General features: G+C 40.7%; 1 protein-coding gene across 1 annotated transcript; it reads right to left on the bottom strand.

Annotated features, from left to right (window-relative positions):
- Positions 1-509: 509 nt before the first annotated feature.
- On the bottom strand, positions 510-17897 carry SERINC1 (serine incorporator 1). Its single transcript, XM_005518323.2, has 10 exons — positions 17750-17897; positions 11972-12133; positions 10317-10510; positions 7254-7333; positions 6921-7058; positions 5527-5696; positions 5337-5427; positions 3899-4040; positions 3570-3800; positions 510-2076 (listed from the first exon to the last, which is right to left on the bottom strand). Exons 1-10 carry the CDS (start codon positions 17786-17788, stop codon positions 1938-1940), a joined length of 1386 nt encoding a protein of 461 aa, XP_005518380.1. The 5' UTR covers positions 17789-17897; the 3' UTR covers positions 510-1937.
- Between the last annotated feature and the right edge of the window lie 8187 nt (positions 17898-26084).

The raw sequence follows: 26084 nt of genomic DNA, 5'->3' as shown, positions 1-26084 counted from the left end.
CTTCATACATGCAACACAAAAACCACATTCCCAACTCGGGCAGTAGATCCAAAATTTCTTCTCAAAAGAGTAATCTGGCCACTTGTACAAGGAGCTGAATCCATAGACAGAGCAGTCTGCTTATCTTCTGAATTCAGCAACTTGTTCTTTGTTACAGGACTCAGGAATTGCTGTAGTAGAAGTGTTCAGGTGTTTTACCCAAATTTAAACAGGTGCGATTCCATGAGGTGGCAGCAGTTGATGAAGCAGGAATGCAGTTACAGGTGCAAGGCATGTTTGTGTTTGCTGGGACACAACAAGACAGAACTGTCAGAGGACTTCAGCCAGGGGGGCTACCCGTGACCTGAAAGAGCTGGGGACTCACAGGTGTGCTCTGCAGCACTGTCAGCTTTTCTCAGAACCTGACCGTGCTACAAAGCATCCCCAGAAGAGGGGATGATAAGGTTACACAAACCCTTTCAATAGCCAGATCTGGCAGCAGCATGAGACATCAAAAGTCATGGGACGTCTTCATTCAAATTTATTTATTAATAAGGTAACAACATATTCCAAATTATTACAAGCCTTTACTAATCTTTCTATTACTGTCTCAAGTTGGACTTGACAGACTTTAAATGTCAGTGTTCAGGTGCAGAAGTTAAAATAAAAGCTTAGAGAATAGCAACAGGAAGTCACAGTTACAAACACCATGGAAAGAGATGAGCATGACATCTGCTGCAAGCTCCAGGGTCACTCCCAGTCAGGCTGCTCTAGGCTCAAGTTGTAGCAAGTAACAGAAATTATGCAGTTTATGTACTTCAGTTACAAAGCAGCAAGCACAAAAGCATTTTAAGATTTCATAACTGCACAGGAACTATGCCTAGATTTCAACTTCCATCTCTGGTAATGAACAACAAGCAAAATACCTAATACAGTAAAAGATTTCAAGATTCAGAGCCCCAAATATTTTAAGAAACGCTTCAGTCGAAGCCTCAGTAAATGTAAACCTCCCTCCTTCAGTTACTGTAATTTCAGTGTTCCTTTCTCTCCACTGTTTTTTTTCAATCACAATACTCAATTCTTCCAAAGGGCTTACACAGCTTTCACCACTCGGCTCCTTGCAAACTCCATGATTGTAGCTTAGCCAAGAAGAAAGTGGCACACAAAACAGCAATAAATTACAGCACAGCTATGCCATTTAAACTACTTAAAAAAACAATAACAATATGTAGATGCACATTGTAAACAGGTGCCTTAAAAACATGCTTCTGAGCATCTGATACCAGGATATTTCTCCCCAGGATGCCTGTCCCCCTATGTACAGTGGGACACACTGGACTGGCTCCTCTGCAGCTCCAGGTGCAAGTTTCCCCCTCTCACATCTGTGCTGAAGGTACTGCTGCCCTCAGCATGGGAAAGGTCATAGATCACTTTGGCTCTTAGTGCAAAAGTGATGCAAGATGTCCAGTGAACCCCAACGTGCTCCACTTTGAGTCTTACAGCACTTACTCAAGGCTTACTTCGGAATCAAGGCAACAGGGATCATCAAAGGCAGCCCCTCCCTTTTACTTTCAAAGCCTGACCTAGCACTGTTTGGTTACCCTAATTAACACTCGCACTTTTTTCCTACAACCGTTTAATACAATTGAGGAGAAAAACCATACTTCCAAAAGTTCTTGATCTTGCATCTCGTGCTCCCAAAGCACTTAAACTAGGAGTAATCCTATGAAAACCATCGTTACCGCAATTACCATTGAGCTCAGCTAGAAAAAGTCATTTAATGAAATGACAAGACATGATTCAAGGTAATCATGCAGGATAAAGCAGGGAATACTACCTGGACAGCACACGCGCACACACACACACACACACACGTATTTACACCCGCACTATTACCCAGAATACTGTTTGTTTCAGGGACGTGGTGCTAACACAACCTCCCTCCAGAGCAGCACAGCTCAGTCAAAGTCGCGGTTGGTAAGAACCAGGGGAGCCACCAGAGTCCACACGTACAGCACGATGCCAATCCAGCTGGAAGAGATCTTCACCCACACGGACGGCCACTTGCTGGTCATTGTCTCGTAAGAAGAATCCGGACTGTGAACCAAGGAAAAGGATCATTTCCAATTTTTTTTCAATACAACAACATACTTGTGTTCTAAGCCACCCTTCACCACTGTTTTCACAGGAGATCATTTTCAATTCACACCTCAAAGGACCCTCCTTCCAGGCAGTTCACACCAGTCTGCACAAAAACACCACTTGTAAGTTGGTGTCACAGAAGGTGGAAAAAGAGCAGCAGCACAAAAAATACTCAATATGAGAAGCTGCCAAGAAGAAGAAATAATTACAAGGAATTTCTAGCAAATCTGCAGAAAAGCAGTAAACAGACAGCACTTAAGAGATACAAAGAATGTATTTTGCTTTGCTAAAGGACACCATCTAGACAAACTGATCATATTGATGTCATACTGACCCAAGTAGGGCCACAAATCAAATCCACTGCAGGACTATTTATTAAGAGTTATTTCTGAAGGAAGTACCTTTTGGTGTTGCTTTCTTGATACAAACTGTTCTCTGCCAAGTAACTAGAGACCTTAATTAGTATTTTTTAATTCTGAAGAACATCTGATCAAGCTGTTAGCAACAGTTCACACACAGAACTATTTTATTTGTGAGGATAATTTCCTTCCACCAAGCCCTGTCTCAGAATGGCTATAGTTGGAAGAGACCACTGAAGGTTCTCTAGTCCAGCTCCACTGTTCCAGTGGGGACACCTAAATCCAGCTGCCCCAAGATGGCTCTGGAGTACCTCCAAGAATGGAAACTCCACAACTTCCCCTGGCAACCTGGGCCAGTGCTCAGTCACCCTAGCAATTAAAGTGTTTCTTGATGTTCTGAGGGAATCACTTGTGTCTCAGTTTGTGCCCTTTGCCTCTGGCCATGTCACTGGGCACGTCACTGGCCACCACTGAGAAGTCCTGGCTCCATCCTCTTTGCACATCTGCTTCAGGTGTTTCTATACATCAGTGAGATACCTCTTAGGCCTTCTCCAAGAAGAACAGTCCCAGCTCTCTCAGCTTCCCCATATATCACACATGCCCTTCATCATCTTCGTGGCCCTTTGCTGGAGTCTCTCCAGTACATCCATGTCTCTCTCATACTGGGAAGCCCCAGAACTGGAGGAAATACTAGCGCTGATGAGATGGGAAGAAACACCTCCCCCGTGACCTATTGATATAACGTCCTTTTTCTAGCTCTCCATACCAGACATGGGGCATAGTGTTTACTAAATTCTAATTGTTTTATAATTTAAGACTTTATCCTGTTCACTTCAGCAGGATGTATTTCAGCAGTTCAGTGAACGACTCGACAGAAATCATCCTAGAAAATATGATAGGCGCTTGTGAACAAGGTTAGCTACAGTTTTCAAATACAGTTCCCTAAATGTTAACTCAAACAGTAACTTCCCTTGAGAAGGCCCACTCAAGACCTACATTCCAGAACACACAACTTGTGCCTCCTTGTACAGCAAGAGACGGCATCTTGTATGCTCATTATCAGCAAAACATCTAATCAAATGTAAATACCTGTACCAGTTGGTAAGTGTCATCATGATATAGAGTGATGCCAGGAAAAGCATGAAGTGGAAGAAAGAGTAACTGTAAGTAACTCCATCCCTCTCATTATCTATAGCTCGGTGAACATCATCTCCATCATCAAGGGAGCCATCACTCCTGGGCATTCCATCCTCTATCAGTGTTGATTCATCACTGGTCAGCATCAGCTTGTTAACTTGGCTGTTGTTGGATGTCCGGATGCTGGATTTGACAGGAAAGGACATGGTACAGTTACCCAAATAAATGTAATATCTAACAATAAGAAGTGATACATTTTTTTTTTTTTAAAGGAATCTTACCTTGAATAGAGAACGCACAGCAAGAACAAAACAAGTCCTACAATTCCTTGTGCATCCCACCACTGAACTACCTGACCTTGGGTTGGAATGGTGGTGCTGTTGTAACCAATGATGCTCAGCAGACTGGGATTACAGCGCCTGTCTGTGAGGGAAATTGCATTAGAACTCACATGAAACAAGAACAGGACAAATATTTAATAGCACATTTCCATGCTGAATGCACAGAAATGGAAAGGATCTTCATGACTGTGGTAGTCTTGAAATAAAATCTGAATCTAATTTTAGCCTACTGAACCTCTCCAGAGCAGGGAAATGACAGTATATATGGCATAAAAATCTGTCTCTTCAAGCAGATAAAAGGATTCTGAACTTCTGTAAGATGATGCATCAACTGCTTTACTATTCCATCTCATATAATTAGATGCAACAAAACAAAATTTCTGCAAAATAAACTTCAGAAATTCTACTGCTAGAAAACAACTTTGACAAACATTCTATAGATGGGGTACCCAAGTCATCCCAGAATTGGAAAACAATGCCAGTAATTCAGTTTTTTATTATGAGTGGTTCCCAACCCACAGCATCCACAGGTAACACTGATGAAACAGCTGAAAATAGTAGACAATCTTATTTTCCCATAATCACTGCTTGAATTAGATGACTCTTGTATTCCATGACACAGAAGCACAGAAGATTGTCCATAACTAAGATAAAAGCATCAGAGACTCAATTAAAACCACTAAAATAACATCCAGTGATTTATTTTAATCACAGAATTTCTGCACTTATTTTTAGAGATATTCAACTGTTTCCAAACACAATAAACTGACAACATTTAATAATACTTGTTATAAACCTTCAGTTTGGAAAAATATAATCAGTAGCATCTTGGTCACCCAAGAAACATGAAAACTGGTAGAGAGATGAAACTCCTAGACCCCTCAGAGGAGTTGCAGTTATCTGCAAAATATAAGTTTTGGAATACTGCAGTTCTGCCAGTAAAGAGCAGAAATTCTTACATGCCATATAAGCAGGGGGAAAAGACATTACCTTAGTATTGTGGTTGCAGATGGGGTGGAACTCAGAGATGTGTGGGCAAGGCCAGGCTGCTATTTTATACCTCCCACATCATTGCTGGGAGCATGGCTTGGGGGGAGGGGGAAGAAAAGGTGAGCACACCCTGGAAGAAGTGCCACTCTGCTTCCCTCTCCCCCTCAAGAGAGTATGCCTGGACCAGCCACGCAGACCCTGCCCTCTCTCACTGCTGCCCATCCCTTCCTATCCCTTAGGAGAGTGGGCTCCTGGCAGGTAGCTGAGCCCTAACACATGTAAGTAACAGTCTATTTCCCAGTTCTAGTGCTGCCTTGAAAAAGAGGCAGAAGTACAATTTATTGCTGAACCAGTTACCCAAAAAGCTCTGCATTGCTACTACACTTACCTGGCTCATTGGTCATAGCAGACCAAGTCAAATACATTGTGTAAATTGTGATCACCGAAGACTGCAGCAAACCAGATCTTGGCTGAGATTCCTACACAAAGGAGTCACAAAACAGGGAAGTTAGGCAATCAGAAGTTGCAGGCACAATTATATTGTGGTAACACAGGAGGCAACAGAATTAAAACGGTACCTGAATCCTTGGCAGAATTGACATTACAGAAGCACCAATGCACAGGAGCATATTAACACTGATGAACGTCTTGTTTTCAGAACAACCTTCTGGATGAGTGTAATAAACATAAAACAAGACAATAGCTACTAGAGACAGCAGATAGTTGACAGCTGTAGCTGAGAGCAGAGCTGTGAAGAAACAAAATGATAGTTAAACTGATTAGTAAGAGACAATTAAGACTGGAATAATACTGCATAATTATCAAGTGTGGTATACAATATACAATGAGAGTTCTGGGCACTAAAACGTAAAAGAAGTTCTCAAATAGCCTGTGAAGTATTACAAAGAAACATGGGAAACCTGAAACCATGCTTGATTCTCCACTGCTCTAACAGCAACCAAGGAGAGCAAGGAGGAAAAACGAACACATTTGTACTGCACACACTTTGGCTAAGAGCTTAAAAAAGAAACTGAAGAAATACTTCTCCAACAGAGACTAAAACAAAATCTCATTTCCAAATTACATCTTAGTAAAAACACTAAATAAAGAAGTGGCCATTGAATGAAGACAGGCCATGCTGTCTTTTGAAACACCTAAATTATCACATCTGAAACACTTCATCAAAATATCGTTTCTCCAGTGAGATGACTTGTACTCTCCTCCACTACTCTCGCCTTTCACTCAGCATATACCTTTGAAGAATGACTGACTGCCAAGCAGAAAAACAATTGTTTGACATCATTCTACTCAACATGAAGTACTGAGACATTAATTTGTTTTTAATCAGCACAAAAGGGATAACAAAACCTGTGCCTGCAAAAAAATCAAAACAAACAAAAAAAACAAACCAAACCAACACACACTAAAAAAAAGCTGCAGTTGCCACTTCTCTGATAACATGATGCACAGAAAGCTGCACCTGAACATGAGGAAGAGCTTTACTTTGTGTATGACTGCATCCTGGAATAGATTGCCCAGAGAGGTTGTAGAGTCTCCCTCACTGGAGATACTCAAGAACCATCTGGACACAATCCTGTGCCACATGCTCTGGGATGACCCTGCTTGAGCTGAGAGGCTGGATCAGATAAGCTGCTGTGGTCCCTTCCAACCTCACCCATTCTGTGACTGTGTGAAACTCATGCCCTGCTCCCAGGGAATAGATCTTGTTACTCAGAGGCTGCTGCATCTCTCCCTGCTTCCTCTTACTTAACTTGACAACAGAAGGACATAAATGGAGCTGAACTACACATCTGAGAAAATGATACTTATGCATGAAGCAGCCCTTTCAGCACTGGTAAAATGAACTATTCAGTGAGTAACTTATTTAACACAATGCACATTAAATGAAATTTGAAACTTGATTGTCATTAAATGAAATTTGAAACTTGACTGTAGTACAGTCCCTCCTTACCTGCATACCAGCATCTTGAGTTTCCTTCCTCCATTTTTTCAACCCAAGATTCATTCCAGGAATGGGCAAAGTCAATAAGCAAGACCAGCTGAATAAGAATGAAGCAGAATGCACCAGCCATACCTACATAAAACCACACTAGAAGAGAAGTAATACAAAACCAGTTAAGAACCATAGGTGATTTAACCCCCATCTTACTCTGTGTTCCTAAACACAGAGAAGCACTACAGTTACACAGGTACAATTAAAACTGTATGACACCAGCATGCACTTACTTCTTTTAAAACTAAGTATGATTACACCATGATACAGAGGAAGACAATATTCCCTCACCAGTTGTAAATGGTCCCTCAGGTATGAAGAAAGCCCCAACACTAATTGCAAGTGCCGTCGCAAATTTAAAGAACCAGAATCTAAAAGGAAATAAAAAAACACAAGGCAACTGCTAAGTCTGGTATAATTCACACATAAAATACATATCTTTAAGAGTTGTTTTTATTTATTTGCTCATTCTTAATTTGCCTCATTTGAAGCAGGATAAAAGTTTTATCTGCCCAAGATTTTTGTTTTCCAAAATTATGCTTGAACTGTGCTAGACTGACAGTTTGACACGTTTCCCAGAGGTATCTTACTCATGAATTATAGATTAGGCCAAATGGGAGCTATTTTTTTTCTTCTTAAGAATGTTTTAAACCAGAGCAATGAGATTACTGAATTGTCTGCGTATCAGAAAAATGGGTTAAAAAATCCTTTCCTGCTTTTAATATCAAAGATCTGATTGGTGCTTACAATGACAGTAAAATATGCTGGAGCTCCACACCAGTCTTGGTTCACTTCCTACATGAGTTCGATATACAAAAGTCTGGGTTCTTCCCACCCAGCTTCAGATTCTTTAGGCCTACAGCTGATGAGGCTTTATCACTGTTGGGGGTTGGGTTTCTTTCTTTTGTACTTACGGAATTTTTTCCCATAAGTTGCTAGGAAACTAACTATTGGGTACTTAAGAAAAAACAAAAGAGTGGCCAAACTCAGGAGAGAGGGAGGCTCCTGCATTCCCTAGCAGGCACCTGTCTTTCAAACTGAGACAAGCACCAAAAAAAAAAAGCAAATTATTTATCCTGCACAGAAAAGACACAATCAAGTTCTAAGTCCCTGTTTCAGTGCAGTGTCATTGGAATTTTTCTTCCAGTAAAAGATATGCATTCACAGACCTTCAAAATAGGTCAGATGTTTCCAGAAAGCACACAAGAGAGCATCCTTGACCAAAAATACACCAAAGTCATCCCAAATATTAACTGTATAAATATACCCTGCATAGGGAACTTCAAACTGTTATGCCAACAAAACTTTAAGAAGGTGAAGACTATTTTTTCTGATCCCAGTGACAGGCAGCTCCAAAAACAGGCATGATGCCATCTACATGCACTTCAAAACTGAATGTAACAGCATAAAGATATGTACCACACGCCCACAATGTCAAACACTTGCCAATTTTTCAAGTTTTCTCTCCCTTCCCATTTCTTCCCATACTTTGAAGAAAATTCAATCTTTCCTGCTGGCTGTTACAATCAGGTGATGGAGACCAGCAGAACAAGTGCCAGTTGCATGGAAATGAACTATGTGAGATGACAAGTGTAGAATACAGAACAAAATGAACTAATTCCCTGGGATACAGAGAAGTGACTAAATATAGTCTGATTGTAACATTTACAGTGCAATACAAACCTCACTAAAACTAGTTTTAGAATCCACTTTTTTTTTAATCAATGTCATTCTCAATTAAAGAAATAAGAATAGGTTCAAGTTTGTATATAGTTAATCTCTAATTCTAGACTTTTTTAAGGGATCTTAACTCTCTACCCCATACGACAACTGAAAACAAGTCATCTGAAATAACACCTAAAGCTGCTGTGCATTCTGTACAAGCCAGCAACAATCTCACAGATATTACTGGTTTTTTTTTCTATCGTTTTCATAAACCCAAAGCAAGAAACCCTTCTGACTGCCATTAAAAAAGCAGAGAAGGTAGATATTGGCACTAGATCATATTACTGGGCTTAACTTGCATACAAGCATGAAAAAGTTAGTATACATATATGCAAAAACCTAGTATTTTGAATATTTCAGATCACTGACAAAAAGACTATCTCAAAGTATTACTGAACACAATTTCAAAAATAAAAAGCCATAAAGCCTTTCATAAAGCTCACTGTAACGTGTATTATTAAAGGAAGGAGTTATTACAGAAGCATTGAAAGTAATGTTATTAAATATTTTACCAGGAACAGTTAAATAACGCAATTTTTTCCTTTTATCCTAGTGCTGATGTTAGATTGGCTAAGAAGAGCAAACTGCTTTGGGTTGCATAATCAGTACCTAAATTTGTATTATACACCAAATTGTATTGGAGAGCGCAACTCCAAATAAGGTTATCAAGAAGATCCCAAACACTGAAGAACAATTTTAGGTGAAAAACATCACACATCATGTAAAATCACCATGTGCCTTTTTCTGAAAAAAACCAAAAAACGAAGAGCTCTGATACAGAATGTGGTTGAACCACTTTTTCCTTGCTTGCAATATGCATGCTCGCCTGAACAAAGCAGGGTGGAGGGAAAGGCTGAACTGAGTTACTGTTGCTAACTGATCTTAGTACAGTACTCTCTTTTTCTTTAGACCAAAAAAACCCAAAAGTAAACAAAGCAATATTCTGCTCAGTCTTAATTATTTTATTTTCCCCTATAGAAAGAATTTTAAGCTTTTTCTCATTTTATGATAGACATGTTTAATCCTACTATACTGAATATAAAATAAAACTTTATAGCTTAGCTGTCCATAGCTTCTATTAAATAGTCACCTTGAAAAAGCAGTAGTCTAAGCAATCACTGTGACCACCAAGATTAGGCACCATAAATAGTTTTAGGCTTTTTAGCATCATTCCCTCTTACAGATATTTACATCGCCTTGGTTCAAGGAGCTACATTACACATAGGCAGAGCCTGGATGAAAACTACTGCTTGTGTCAACACACAATAATTCCACTATATTCTTCCATCTGATAATCCCAACTAAAATAAAATACTAAAGAAAATCTACTGGAGAGCTCAGAAACTAGATACATAACTAATTTCTTTTTGCAGAGGGGCAAATGAAAGGTAGCAGAAAGAGAAAAGATATTTTATCCATCTACATAGACATATATGTGTAACTGCTATAACCTTTAAAAGAAACTGCTCAGAAGAGAACAAAAGGTCTTAAAAACTTCGAAGTTAAGAGGAATATAATTCTCAGAGAACAGATGAGGCTCTTAAATCTTTTTATTTCTTGAAAAAATCTCTGTGGAATGAGACAAAAATGAATCACTAACTCATCTCAGCACTCATTTCTGCACCTTACCCATTGTGCACCGCTGCTCTGGGATCGTTGCTACTCTTCACTTTGATCATCAGCAAGGAGAAGAGAAGGAAGAACATGGCCATGCCAAAGCACACACGGTACACGGCCTTGTAGCCAACCAGGACATCACAGTTCACATGGCCCTGCACACCAGGAATACTTGTTCCCAACCCTCCATCACAAAATCCAGGAATCTGTGATAAATACAGGACACGTCAGACATCTCTAAAAGTCCTCCTGTCAGTAAATGTATATTAATAAATTTCCAATACTCAATTCATTAATATTGTAACATTATATAACTATTCACAGTGTTAGAATGATATTGAAGGACTGCATCATTAGCTACAGTCCAACTAGAATATCAAACCCATGCAAGGAAAAAAAACCCTGCATAGGCAAAATAAAATAAATATTTTCATAGAATAGTTTTGGTTGCAGGAGACCTTTAAAGCTTACCTAGACTTGCCCCCTGCCATGGGCAAGGGCGTCTTCAACTACATCAAGCTGCTCAAGGCCCCACCCCACCTGACCTTGACTGTTTCCAGGAACGGGACAGGGATTTTATTAACAGGTTTTTTATGTAATTAGCAATTTCAGAACGTCTCAAAGAAATGCAGCTTTGCCTTGTTGATGTGAATCAAGAGATAATCAAAGATCTGAGAGCTGGGAAATTTGGCTTGTCAATTACTACTGGGCTTACAATACAGCTAGAGGTGGCAGCCTGCTTTAAAACAGACACAGCCTTTCCCAAAAAAGTACCATCACCATCAATTAGGTGCATCCGTAACTTCCATATGGAACAGCTGAGAATATTCTATCCAGTCACCACCAGGACATGAGGCACATCTTTTAGAAGTCAAATCGTACTCCAGAAGGCTGTAATTTTCTTTCCTAGGTGACTAACATGGCTCTCACTGAAGCTCTAATGGGGTAACTGTACTAACCTACAATACAAATTTGCAGATGAATCATTTGGGGGGAAAAAAACATGAAAATCATGTCTAACCAAAACTACTATCTACTGAAAAAAAACTGAAGACTGTAAAACAGAACGGAAATACATGCAACCCAAGTTCGATGAACCTGTAAGCTCTACTGTAACTCACATTACCACTCTCCAATTTTATATCCCATCTTCATATAGCTAATAAGCTGTAAGATCCTACAAACCCTTCCTAACTCCCTGGGAGGAAAACATGCTACATTAATGAAAAATATTTTTGTTGTGCACTGCAGACTTTAAAATAGAATTTTAACTAATACAGCACAACTTAACTAGAAGACATCTTAGAGTGTGGTTATTTTTTTTAATCACAACTACAATACAAATCAATTAAGTGCCATAAATGCAAACATCTCAATAACACTTAATTTGAAACTACACATGCATAATTTTTTTTGTTTGATGCATAATTTTATTTTTTCTGCTCCAAGCATTTAAAGAGGCTTTACCTCAAAATAGTGCTTTTCATCTATACAGGGATCTTCCCACAATTTCTTTATTTGACTTACAAATGAATTAACGGTGACTGTGAAGCACAGCTAGTAGCAAAATGACATATCTCCAAATAAAATCCATGCTTTTCAAGATGTCAATTACTATTATCTGTGACATCTGGTCTTCCCAAAACGTTAGCAATAAATAACCTGACCTTCTTCAGCTGCTCTTCCATGCCTGGTATTAGCATCACACAGGCAACGCTCACGCCAAGAAGTAAAAAGAAGGCGTAAATCAGCCGAGTTATGGTGGAGTTGTTTCCACTGGGGCAGCATCGACAAAGCAGGCACGGGGCACTTCCACACAAGCATGGTATCTGACAGAAAGACAGAACATGAGTTATTTAAAAAGCTTTGGATTACTAGATTTCAATATTTAATCGAGCTGTACAGATCATCAGATATTATGATGGAAAATGACTCATCCTGTGCATCCCACCACCGGTGCAGAGTAAGTCACTGCAATACATACGTTGGAGTCACCAAACAACAGCACTTCCCGATGTGCCGCTGCACAGTGAAATTAGTGCTATGCCAGAAGTAATCACTTAGCTATTCAGAAGAAATAAAGACTGGATTCAGGCTCATTTGTTCTCTTTAATTTTATTTCATTTCAGCTAAATGACATGCAAGGGTTGCTTCTTTTAGCAATTACATCCTCTCGTTCACAGCTGCAGAGATTAAACACACCACAGGAAAAAGATATGGGCACAACCATCATGTAGGTACACTCTCAGCACCTGGCACAGATGGGATACAATCCTTACGGGGGCCATAAATATTTCCAAAACACAAAAGAAAGGTGACAGAGCCTCCATCTTAGGTTGCAAACTATTTTATATTAGTAGCTACTCACATATCACAAAATTATGCTAGTCTGCAAAATTAACTTATGCAATGTAAAAGTTACAAACAGTAAGAACAGAGCAAATATGCAGCACATGTGTTACTGATACCAAATATCAACAGCAAAAGTGGATGGGAATGCTGTACTACAAGGGAAAAAAAAAAAAACCAGGACAAAATTTACCTGTATTTAATTCTCACACTGAAAATTGTGGGAAGAGAAAAAGGGAGCTATTTCACCAGGGAAGGGCTGGGAAGCAGGGAACAATTCTCTGCCACTTGCTGGGTGACAAGCTGTGAAGCAAAAGAAAGGCAAGGTCCCACAAGTAAACATTAGCCAAAGGAGGAAAGGTACAATCGAAATGTGTGATCACTGCCCTTCTCTAAGCTACAACAAATCATGCTACCCCTGACACAGAAAGATACAGAACAGGGTTAAAACCCAGCTTCTCCCCCAGCACACATCCAGGGACAGCTCCCACATGGGACAAAAGCCACAGATGTTCATCACTACGTAAGAGGCACTAAGTCATGTAAGGACAGTAGTAACAAGGCCACATGGCCAGAACATGCCAATCACACATTATGACTGGTACGTGTCAGAAAGAGTTCTCAGCAGTTTAGTCATATGACAAAAAAAAAATGCCAGCAGTCCACTGTTACCGGAAAAGCCCCAGGGGTTGCTGGGAAAAGCAGACATTGTCACAACGCTCCTGGCAGCCTCCTGAGAAGCCCTCGAGAAGAGGCTGATTATCATTCTTACAGTTTCAACTTGGACCCACAAACTTCGTCTTTTAAATAACTTCCCTGTGTTCTTTTTGGCAGGGGTGTTCCTTCCCAAGAAGCCAAGAATTTTCACTCCACTATGATACAGAATTATCTTTAAATTAGCAAACTCCACCATTACATTTGTCTTGCAAAACCAGTGAAACTAGGCAGTTTCTCATTATAAGTATTTCAGGATGCAAAAGTTACTATATTGCTTCTTTTTACCTTCTCCTCCTCTCAGTATTATTATAGCACAAATAATACAAAAGTGTTGATTATAGGAGGTTTCACCTCAATATAATAAAAAAATTATTTAGACTGAGAGCAACCGGTCCCTGCAACAACCACCCTGAGGATATGGTAGAGTCTCCATCACCAGACATTTCCAAGATGCAACTGGACAGGGCACCAGATCACCTCACCCAGGTCCTCTTTTTCATAAAAGATGGAGCAGGTGGACCTTTGAGGCTGCTCTACGACTGCAAGCAACTACACCTGGGCCATCTGGGCCATCTACGATTCGTAAGCAAGAAATGTATGGCAAATATTGTCTCTGAATGTATCAGAATTTTATAGTACTACTGTCTTGCACTATTTCCTACACACAAATAACCTTTCCAGTGAAAAACATCTCTGTTCTCTGTTCAAAAAATTACTTTCTTGAACAAATTCTGTCTGCATTAATATTTTTACACATACTGTTGAGTAAAAGGTTGAGTTTGGCAGAACAGAATATATGACTAGGCTCATCTGCTGCAGAAAATGTGGGGACAGGAGCACCTGTCACAAAAACACTACTGTAAGGCATCCCAGTGTTACACTGTTTATTAAAAACCTAAATAATTCAAACAACTTGCTCCTTGCCTCAGGGGAAGCAGAAACACGAATGCTTCTACAGACAGGAGAGACTTGCAGTAGCTGAAATGAAGATGACTGTCTCCACCTCACCAGGAAACAATGTCCTTCAAGAGAGTCCATACACCTCACTGGAATGTCTGAGCTCCAACACCAGCTTTTAAAATGTTTTGCCCCTAAACAGCTCATTCACATACATCCTTGAACAAAAGACACTTACTGATAAATGACACTATTTATACAAGCTGACTACTTACACAAGGAATCATGTCACAGTCCAATTCTCTCTTTCTCTGGCAAAAATGAATAAAATACATACAATTCCAACAAAATAGTATTACACTATCGGCAAAACTACTTGTTACAGACTTCAAAAAGAACAGAATCCAAAGAACATTCAGCGCATGGAATTCAGCTCATCAGCAGAGGAGACAGGGTGAGTTTGTGCTACTTTCTTCCTAAATTTAAAGCACGCCTCCCACAAAAATTTCAGTAGTACAAACACCAAGATACTACCATGAAGATCAAAGCTTAACTCCCCAGGTGTGACTCAGCTTAGTCACAGATGCAGACAAAAAGTTACTCTACAATTACTTTTTCACTTCCTTCCATAAGGAAGTTGAGTTACTCAGACACAACTGAATAAAATCGATTACCTTCCAGAAATGTTTTTACTTACCTACCAATTCATATCCCTTTACATTTTTGAAGAAAAGTAAGTCAATGTTGTTTAGTAAGCTCAATGGTGTTTACTAAGGCAAAATAAGAAAAGACAACCCACACACCTATTCTGGGAGCAGCCAGCTGGGTAGGACAGGTTCATTCATGCCTGCTAAACTAGTCACTTCATTCCCCAGGGCAGTGTAAATTGCATGAGGAACACGTAACAAGATGTATATTGAAGGAGAAGGAGACAGAAAACCCCAAAAAATCATGCAAGAGCAAATGTTACTGCCTCTGATCCACACAGACTAAGTTTCTAATATCAAACATAATCTTCCTACTGGAGTAATGACTAAATTATTATATATTGAATTACTTATTTGCAAAAGCCCCTGATGGGCCTAGTCAGGGTTTAGCTATCTCATCCCTACTCTTAAGAGTAAAGATACTGAGTTAATCAGTATCTTTGCCTTGACAGAGAATATTAAAGGAGCAAAACAGCAGCTCAGCTGTTACAGAGATGAGAACAATAGAGGCAAGACACAGCAGAGGGAAAACGGCGCTGCCTTATCAATCTAGGCTGTCAGGAGAAGAAGACTGGGTGAGACGGCTCTGCTCTTACAGCCTTGGCCTCACCTCCATCTTCATCTCTGACAGACTCCTCTTGCTCTTAAAAATGCTAACCTGAAGCACTGCCTGATCAGCACACAGGAGGGCAGAGCAGTAAGGCACCACAAAAGCCCAGGAGACTCGAGCACACATGAGGCCCGATGCGGGAGCCTCAAGCAGAGCGGCACCGCACTGCACTGCACAACACGTGGCCCTGCGGAGGAGCTACACTGACAGCAGCGTCCTCACAGGTATGGGAGCTTTGCTGGCCGTGGCGCAGCCCGCACCACACCAACCCCACCGCACCTGCTTCAGCTGCTCCCTCACCCTCACTGCGTGCTTCCTTCTCAGAGCCACAAACACACTTGGTACTGACGTATCCTTAGACACCAGCGTGGACAGATTCCTCCTGCTCAGAACTGCTGTATAGGTTCTAAGTGCTGATCAGCAGTGGTTTTAAATATGGAAAGAAAATTAATGCTTTAAAGACATCAGGGGAAAGAGAAAAATAATATCAACAAAAACTACCCACCCCGATTTGTTTGGGCACTTTAAAGGAAGGGACAGGGGTTAACTACTCACAGTAAATCTGACTGAATTAAGATTACAATCTCATGCAAATCATTTTATCTAACAGACCATTAGTTGATTTTCTCTGTAGAGAAACAAACAATTAAGACCAAGGGGTTCTTCATACACTACAAACACCAACCAGGTGTCAGAAAGGCTGTTTATGAACTGGAAAATGCAATATATATTAACTCTCGTACTTGAATTATATAGTCATAATGTCATGAAGTATTTGACAATAATTAAAAATAATAATGTTAACTATATTCAGTTAGTAATTAAAGCCTAGCTGGCTAAACCATTAAGTAGTATTTAAAGTGTTAATGAGACCAAAATAAACCCTGACAGTAATTAGTTACAAGAATATTATCAGCGTTCTAGTTGATTATTTACAGGCAAATCAGCCTGGAAGTTAATTTATGCAGATTTTCCAATTCTATGATAATTTAATATAATTTGTACATGAGATGAGGGGATTATGGATCATCTATCTTAATTAAAAATCACTATGTATTAGAGGAGCCAAAGCCCATACATTCAGGTATCACAAAAAACAGGAGTTTAGATAAACATGAGGTTTTGCTCTATCACCAGAAGTGTGTGTATCTTTAACAATAAGTAATTTAATTTAATTCAGGTATTGGACAATATTTTTGGTATGAAAAATTCAGATTTTCACAATCCGACTGACATTCTAAACATCTAAAACATCCAAAAACTCACAAACCACTTTATCGTGTCAATATAGACAGGGACTAGACTTGCAAAGAAATATCATTTACAAATAAAAAAGCCATGCCTCAGTTGAAGACTCTTTACCAACTTCATTTCTTTCCTGCATAATGCCTACAGTTTAAATGCCATCTCAATTTACTGTTTCCCATGACCAAAAATCACCTGACGGTGCTCCCTCAGCAGGGTGGTGACACACACCACGGATTACTGTACCGCGAGGAAAGGATGGCTCGGCGAGACAAAGATGCTACAAAGGGTGGAGCAGCTCAAGACAAAGCCTTGAGCCTCTTCCTTGTAAGGAAGAGGAACTAAATACAAATATTAGGATCGGGGAAACCTGCCAGTTTTTGATTTTCCCGAAAGAAACGCTGGAGTTCAAATCATTTCATCAGACCCTTTACACGTTCGAGGAGAGGTGATTTCACCGCACACCGTAACACCTCCCGCACATGAAGGAGGATTAAGCTGCGCCCAGCAGCTCGACAGGCCGGCCTGTCTGGGTTAAGGACAAAGCTCCCCATAGCGCCGGCAAAACGGCTCCGACGGATCCCTGGGGATCCCGGGAGCAGCCCGAGAGAGGGGGGACCACGGCGGGGCCTGCCCCCTCCAGCGCGGCGCGGAGAGAGCCCTGCCCGGCGGAGCGGGAGCTGCGGCCGCTCGGGGCAGACAGAGCCCGGCTAGGCCCGAGCAGGGGCCCGCAGCCTCCCCGTGCCGCAGGCGGAGGAGCGAAGGCAGCGCCACAGCCGCCCCACCCGGGTGGGTGACACAGGCGCCGGGAGGCGACGGGCGAGGCCCCGGTGGGGAGGGAAGGAGGGGAAGCACCGGCCGCCGGCTCCGAGCTTGCGACGGGCAGCGAGGGACCCCCGAGCCACCAGCATCCACCTTACCCAGCTCGCCATGGAGCAGAGGCCCAGGACGCTGCCCATGGTCCCCGGTGGGCGCGGGCTCCTCCAAGATGGAAGCGGCGACCGCGACTCCCGACGCGCTTGTTTACTGCTCCCAGCGGCGCTTCCGGCCGCTCTGACGGCACGAGCACGTCACTTCCGGCCTCCTGCCGGGAAGGAATGTGGCGGGGCTGTGCGGGGCCGGGCCGGGCCCTGCCAGCCTGAGGGACAGCAAAGGAGAGCTGGGCAGGGGAACGGGCAGCAGCCGCAGCCAAGCGCATCCGGCAGCTAAAGCTTAAAGCTTGCTCCTTGTAAGCTGTGCATGTAGTAAATCAAAATGTCGTATGTCAGTAAAACAGATAGTCAAGCACATCTGGGAACTAACAAACTTTAAGGGTGTAGTAAATCAAGGTGTTGATGCACGTCAATGGATACGTTATTAACTTGGCAAAATATTTGATGTCCATGTGTCTTGTAGCTGAACTAGGTCCATTATAGCACTAAAAGTCACGGGTCACAAAGACCCCTGGGCAGGTGCAGACCCTTCCCCTCTGCGTGCATAGATGTTAGCTGGGGTTATGTAGTTTGTATAGAAATTCCTAACTAATCAGAGCAGATGAACGAAGCCCCAAAAAAGGAAAAAGGCACACAAACCCAAAATCCTAAAGTCTGAAAAGAAAAAGTAGCGCCTAAAAATCTTTTTAAAAAATCAATCAAGGACCAGAAAATTTAGGTAATACATTTAATGATACAGACATTAGAATACATATTTATACATATATTTATTAAAAATATTTAATAGTATTATAATACCAAGGATACCATCTCAGCTGAAAAATACAACCCCTTCATTTGTAAAATGTCTTAAGATACAAAACTAAACACTTAAGAAGGATATGTAAAGAAATTGGATTTTTAAATAAAATACTTAGCAGTATACATCATTTTACAAGTTAAGAACATTTTTGTCTCTTGCAATTTTCCGTTCTTACTAACATGCAGTCATTACACTACTACACGCTGGGCTCGGATTTATCTGTGGATGTTGGTAAATCTGTCCTTTGTAATTGATTTTAAAGGCAATCATATTTTCAAAATCAAACATGAAAAGAAATGGCTAAGAAGGTTTTTTTTTCCCGGCTGAAAGTTTAAGGCTGCAATTGTCTGGTGATAAAAAAAATGTGAATAATTAATAAAATGGTTATAGCTATTTGTTTGAAAGGTAAGTAAACAGAATTAGTGGACATTGAAAAATTTTGGAGTACCTTTAGTTTAGCCAGTAGATCCACAACAGTAATTCTTAATATTCACTTTTGTTTGTGTGCTAATTAGAGCCAGTGAAGTGTGCTGTGTTCATCTTCCACATAACTCCACCACAGTAGCCAGAAGTTTCTGGAGGCGCAGCATCAGCTCACAGCTAACATTGCAGCTTGCTTCTTGAGATGAATGCATAATCTCCATTCCCTCTCCTTTGTGAAACCCTGAATCTTCTTCAAAGGTGACTTTGCATTAGCTATTTTCTTCCTCTTCAGTATTCCCACAATTTTCACAGTGGGCTATTTTTCCTTACGAGAGTTTCTGATAGCCATAGCCACCTATTTCTCTCCATACCAACCTGATCTCTTTTTTTTCCAAATAAAAAATCCCATCATTGTTCTCTGATTCAGTCTGATTCCTGCTATCCTATTTGCAGCATCAACTGTGGAAAGATACTGAAGCATTACATACACTTCACTGAACCAAGTCCTGCTCCTCCTCCGCTACACATCTTTTCTAAGAAATTCTAAAGGATAAAAGATCTGCTATAGGAATTTCTGTTCTGGAATTTTATTCCGTTTTCAAGTCATACAGTTACCTGACAGCATTAAATTATATTGTAAATTACCAGTTTTACTTCATCTGAAGGGAGGTGGAATTAATCATACCCAGATATATACCCCAGATGGCTTCTCCAGTGTGATATCTTGCTTCCCTCTGACCCTTTTGAGATTGTATGAATATGATAATTATAGTTGTCCATTATTTGACTAGCTTTCTGATTATTTCTTTTTAGAAAATAACAGGAGTCAAATAACAGAAATAACTTTTTCTTTTTTTTCTTGTTTGTATTAGGGAGCTTCTTATTAAAACCTGCCTTTTTGTCAGCTCTTTATTGGAAAATGGTAATTTTTCCAAACTAGAGACCACCTGTCAGTTTCATGGTCTGCACAAGCAACTGTGATCAGCTCCTTCAGTGAGCAGCTGATCTGCAGAGAGCCCAGAGCTGCCTTATGGAGGATCCCAAAACTGGCCACACAAGCTTTAACCTCCAGCAGAAAAGCTGAGGTAACCATTTTGTCTCTTGAGTCCCTGACCCCCGATCCTGAGAGGAAGGGTGAGCTAGACAGGACAAGATTCACTACTAAACAGGCTTATGCTTTAGGCAAGGCATCACACAGATAAATAGAACATGTAAGGGAATAAAAATGCAGATAAAACGTGACTGTACTGGGGCCTCGCTCGTCTTTGTGCTACTCACGCCGAACTCATACCAAGTATCAGCGTAACATTTGGAGGAAGCAAAGTGTTCAGCCTTCAAAACCGAAGGAGAATATTTTGCCAGGACGGCTTTTGTTCTCGCGGCGTGGCCATAGAGCTACAGCTGAAGATCCTTTCCCCTAGAGGGCAGTGCAACTTAAAGAATTGAAACCTCACCCGGGCGGTGTTAAATGGAAACCGGCTATGAGAAGATGTGTTTTTTATCTCAACGATGTTAACAGAAAAATACTCTACAGGGGCGTATTTTCTGGAATGAATCAGTGTATACAATACGATTCTACATTTCATTTATTTTATGCCATTTTTAAGTGAAATCTACAAAAACCCACCTTTTTTTCCCTCCCTTGGTCCTCTAAATGAAAAGATCATTCATAATACTGAAATAATGTCTGTGACAACAGATTATAATATCCAGGTTTCGATCTCTATTGTGAGAGAGAAGTGGAACACAAAAGAATAGAATTCTTAGTTCTGATGGACTATGCAAGGATTTTTAATAGAGATACCAGAAATTTAATGGAATTCAGAGGCCATATTATTCAAGGACTGACCTAGATAAAAAATCTAATAGATTTAAATAGATAGGATAATAATAGAATAATAGAATATAATAATAGAATAAATGTTTCTCTTTATCTTCCTCTTACAAATTTGTGTGTTTTATCTTTTTTTCTTCTAGCAATACCTGTTTATATAGATCAAAATCAAACAATGCAATGGATTTAAATGGTAAAGCATTATCATGTGTGCTTCTAAAATGATGTGTTATCATCCTGGAAAATACATTACTGAGTAGAAATTGATTAACAACATTCATTTTTTTTTTGGTAAATATGTGTGGATTTAATCCTTCTTTAGAAAAGAGTGGATAATCTGAAACTGTTTTATACAGCTGCTGTCATGAAACAAAGAACAAAATATCATCAGACTGTGCAAATTGTTGACACTCCATTTATAGCAGCAGAAGATTAGATGCAGATTGGGTCAAGATTGTTATTAATGTTCCTATTAAGCCCCATCACAGTCATTGCAAGTAAGAGAGAAAAACTAATTTCTTCTCTGTTAATATTATTGTGTGCCTGGAATAAATGCCCTCCAAGGGTAAATTAACAAGACAGTTTCACATCACTACGTAATGCTACAGTCTTAATTGGAAAAGACAGAAATATTTGTAACAAAATCAACCCCCTTCAATTTGTATAGCATACTATGGTTCAGTGTTTCTAAATAATTGGCATTTTGGGTGCTAGCATTGCAACAGGGTGTGATGGATGCCTTTAAAACCCAATACTGACACTTTCAGTCTGTTCCTGTCTTCCCTACTGGTCCAGCCATGAGAAGCTTTGTGTTTGTACCACTTACCCTGGGCATAAGCCTAAAGAAACAAATGGAATTCATCAAAGAATTATTTATTACCCTTATTTTTCATCAGCCAGCGAGAATTTAGAATCCATTGGTATTCTTCAAAATCACCCTGTCTTGTGTATTGGAAGGTTCACCCAGGTGAGGTGCCTGAGAGTACCTGAGGATGCATCATCACTGGCATGGCATTAGGCAGGTGCCAGTCTCCGGAGAGACCTCCTCACAGTGGCTTTGCCAAAGGCAGCTTTCAGCACAAGTCTGGAGTGCAGCTGGTCATGGGTAGTGTCCCCCTGGCTCAGTACTGGGGCCAGTCCTGTTTAATATCTTCACCAACAACGTGGACGAGGGGATTGAGTAGTCCCTAACTCAGTTTGCAGATGACACAGTTTGGTGAGAGTCTTGATCTGGTGGAGGGCAGGAGGGCTCTGCAGAGGGATCTGGACAGGCTGGATCGATGGGCCGAGTCCAATGGGATGAGGTTCAACAAGACAAAAGTGTCACAACCTGGGTCACAACCCCACACAACGCTACAGCCTGGGGCAAGAGTGGCTGGAAAATTGCCTGGTGGAAAAGGACCTGGGGATGTTTGCTGCCAGTCAGCTTGACGTGAGCCAGTGTGTGCCCAGGTGGCCAAGATCTGAAGCCAGTTGATTACTGAAATAAGTTTCTTTTAAGCAAACCTTAAAATACATCCATCCATTCAACCAGCCAGCCAGCCAGTGGAACTGTGGGGGAAAATTTATGTCTTTTAAGGGAAGATAATATTTTTATTTATTTTTATGTATCTGCAGGGATATTATTGGAGCTACACAAATTCACACCAGCTGTAGTGGTCTGTTTTATCAATGACCTTTCATTCTTAAAGGCAGTGAAGAGTGAGTATTTCCCTTAGTTATGAGTTTCAGCTAAGAATAAACTTTGCCAGTCAGGAGTGGCAATACAGAGGTTCTGATGTTCTTAAAAGGTAATTGTGAAGAAGTAAAGATTTAGGATTTTAGTATTTGCTCCATAGAAGCATTTAGCTGGAATAAGAAAGCAGGAACTTAAGGATTATTTTGCTATTAGGACTGATGCAGTCCTCAGTATCTGAGGCTAATTTTGAAGACATTAATAACATTGGTGGGATCAGATGCAGCTCACCAGCTATTTGGAACAAATTAAAATGTGAACATGTTGAACCACTAGCTGCTATTTAACTGGCTGTTGGAGTTGCCCCAGAAAGCAGGGAGCAACAGATGTGGTGCCACAAAAGCTCTGGGCACCTTAGCCCCTGGGAACACATGCTGCAGAAACCTAACAGCATTCTTTCAAAAAGTTAGTGAACATATGAATACGGGTGATTTGACTTCTGCAGTTACTTAGATTTCCAAAAAAGCCTTAAACAAGGTCCTCACTAAGAGCTTTCAAAGCAACTAATCAGTCACAAAATGACAAAAGAGGCTCCTTTTTCAGTTAGTAGCTACTACCAAGATCCATCAAGGGCTATTAAGCAAAATTGTTCAGCTCCAATCTCTATTCAGAAGATCCTTAAAATGGTAATTGCTGGAACTGGAATGGTAAAGCTATCACCACCTGCTTGTCCTGCAGCTACACTTTCTGCTGAAGCATTTGCTATTGTTCTTGTTCAGGGACGTAATGCTGAGCAAGAGGGTACTTCATCTGACCTAGTGCAGCCTTCCTGATATTCTTAGCTAAGTGCCTTACTGTGCACTAAGTTGTAGCAACTATCTGTAGTTTTCTCTTTTTCAGTGATAAAAGGACTCTTCCTTTTGTAATGTAATAATTTTAGGTAAAAGTACAGCAATAATTTTCACACAGAATCATAGAAAGGTTGGGGTTGTAAGGGACCTTAAAGATCATCTAGTTCCAAGCCCTTGCCACGGGCAGGGACACCGTCTGCTAGACAAGTTGCTCAAAGCACCATCCAAACTGGCCATGAGCACTTCAGGGATGGGGTATCCATGGCTTCTCTGGGAAACCTGTTCAGGTGCTTCACCCCTTCTGAGTAAAGAACTTCTCCCTAACATCTAACCTAAAACTGCTGTCTTTCCATTTAAAACCATTTCCCTTTGTCCTGTCACTATCTGCCCACATGAAAAATCCCTCTCCCTTCTTTTTATAAGCTCCCTTTAAGTACTGAAACACCTTATTAGTTCTCCTTGGATTCTTCTCCAGGCTGAACAACTCCAGCTCTCTCAGCCTGTCTTTGTAGGAAAGGTACTCCAGCCCTCTGAGCATATCTGTGGGGGCAGTGCTGACATCTGTCATTGCTCTTGTTTCTAGAAGATTTTGGAGAAAGGAACATGGTACCTGTAGTTTGCTAAGTTGTACCAAGGTCCCTCCTCTGCAGAATCCTGGGAGACCATTAGGAGCACAAGTTGACCATATTCCTTCAACCAAAGAGCAGCACTTTTGTGGAGAAGGCAAAGCTGGAATTTGTACATGTATGGCTCACACAGCCACAAGCACCAGAGAACTGAATATAAAAGGTTTGGATTACACTATGACCTCTGCATCTGTATAAACTCACTTAAGAGAGATCAGCACGATTTAAGTCAATATTTGTAAATTCAAGTGTTCTCCCTCACTGCTGCTTCTTTCCCAGCACGACCATACATGTGTTGGTGGCAGGTTCAGGTGTAGGAGTGAGCAGTCCTGGCCCTTAAACAAAGCTGTTAGGTGTAAAGATTTATGTCTGTATACTAAATGGGCAAATTGCTCTCTCAGTCTGTTAAGCTGTCGGTATGATCTCTTGGCAAGCTATAACAGTTTGCTGCTATTTTTTGGAGTGGAACAAATTGCCTGTGTGCAAATATAGCCTAATAGTAAAACGCAGCATGGATATCCTGATCAAGGCATACAAGGAAGTAAATCAGAGTTTATTTTCAGAGTACTTTGACTTCATATGGAACCAGTTTTTAAACAGGGAGAAGAAGAATCAGTGTTTTCGGTGATGAATGCCTAAATTAATATGTTAAAAGTCCTCTGCAGTCCTGTTAACTTCAGCTTAGCTGTCTGGTTCTCCAGACCTCCTACTAGCAGACCACTCTGGCCAATCATGCCTAATTTGGAGTCCTTATTTAAAAACAAACAAACAAATAAAAACCAACCTTGAGAGAATGTTTAGAGTCAAAATTCTCTTTCAACAGTTGCTTAGTTATGATGATGGACAACTTACTTATTTTGCAGAAACAAAGTTAAACTGATTTAATACCATGAAAAAAACCCAAAACAAAACCACACTCTAGACAACAAAAACATACTTCTGCCATTTTTCTTCTCTGGCTTGACAGGTTGGTTTCTGTAACAGTATTTTTTCACTGCTAAGTCTGAATTTGATAATTTATGGTGTTCTGCACTGGAGTAGTGGTATTGGAGCAGTCACTTTGTAGCAGTGATGGAAAAGCCACGGGCTAGAGGAAGCATTCAGAAGCATTGGTATTTCTGTGACTGCTTTGGAGTATGCTCAGCACTAATTTCCTCTTTGTGCTTATGTGATCACCCAAGCACAGCAAGGTTTTATTGTATATATCTGGTTCAGTACACTGCATGTGGAAGTTTGTTATGAGAAACACAGGACTCCCAGTAATTTTCTTTTCTTATTTAATAGAGATTTTCTGACAGTTCCTCTTTGCACTCTCTTTTGTCTTACCACAAGCAGCCATACTGCTTTCACACCTACCCTGACATGAACCTTCCAAATGCTGAGCTAGATTAACTCCTATTTTGTCTGTAGGGCTTAAGCCAAGACAGAAATTGCCTATATCCTTGCAGCAAACCTATTTCAGGTAGGCATGCAAGGTCTAATAAAAAAGGCAATGGGATTTTCTGCCATCTCTGAGCAGCGAACCAGAGCTTGAGGATAAAAATGTTCTTGCCTACCCGCTTGAAATCAAGGTAAGAAATGCCAGCTCCAAGCTACTCAACAACAGAGACAGGCTTCCATTTCAATGCCCCAGGAAAAAGAATAAAATAGAATTTTTCTTCTTTCTGGAGTGGTAAAATCTGTGACAGTAGTGTGTCAAGTGAGGCAGATGATATAACAGGTGTGAAGGAGGTCAGATACAGTTTTAGGACAGTGAGGATTGTGAAAGAGAAAGGTCCATGTGTACTGGTCCAGGTGGTGCTGGATTAAAGGCCATTATCCAATGTCCATTATCTTGGTAAATTACAGGCCCAGGGATGCCTTCATCTTATCTTCTGCAATATACCAAATAGAGGGCAACTCTAAAGCTTTCCCAGTGCTTTCTTAAATGATGTGCCTGAGATAAACACCTGGTTCCCCAAGCTCCCCTACCCTAGGTGGTCAGTGAGCAGATGGTGGTTAACCCAATGATATTTTTCTTATTGGTTTAAAGATGAAGACTTGAGGGAGAGGGCTTTGGGCTCTTGGTGACAGGACCCCAAGTCTCAGGACTGGAGACATGTTTCACGAGGC

The sequence above is a fragment of the Pseudopodoces humilis genome, chromosome 3 (genome assembly GCF_049639895.1).
Source record: "Pseudopodoces humilis isolate 2021_Gansu_Grassland_sample_001 chromosome 3, ASM4963989v1, whole genome shotgun sequence".
Taxonomy (NCBI): domain Eukaryota; kingdom Metazoa; phylum Chordata; class Aves; order Passeriformes; family Paridae; genus Pseudopodoces; species Pseudopodoces humilis.
The sequence above is the reverse complement of the archived record's forward strand: the minus strand, read 5'-3'. Positions and strand labels throughout refer to the sequence as shown.

Bases quoted from the DNA above. Each gene is read 5' to 3' on its own strand.
- SERINC1 (XM_005518323.2), bottom strand. From the start codon at position 17,788: ATGGGCAGCGTCCTGGGCCTCTGCTCCATGGCGAGCTGG. The intron at 5,697-6,920 runs GTAAGGAGGGAC...GTTTCTTCACAG, and splicing joins CTCAAGATGCTGGTATGCAG to CTCTGCTCTCAGCTACAGCT. The intron at 2,077-3,569 runs GTATTTACATTT...CTTGGTTCACAG, and splicing joins ACACTTACCAACTGGTACAG to TCCGGATTCTTCTTACGAGA.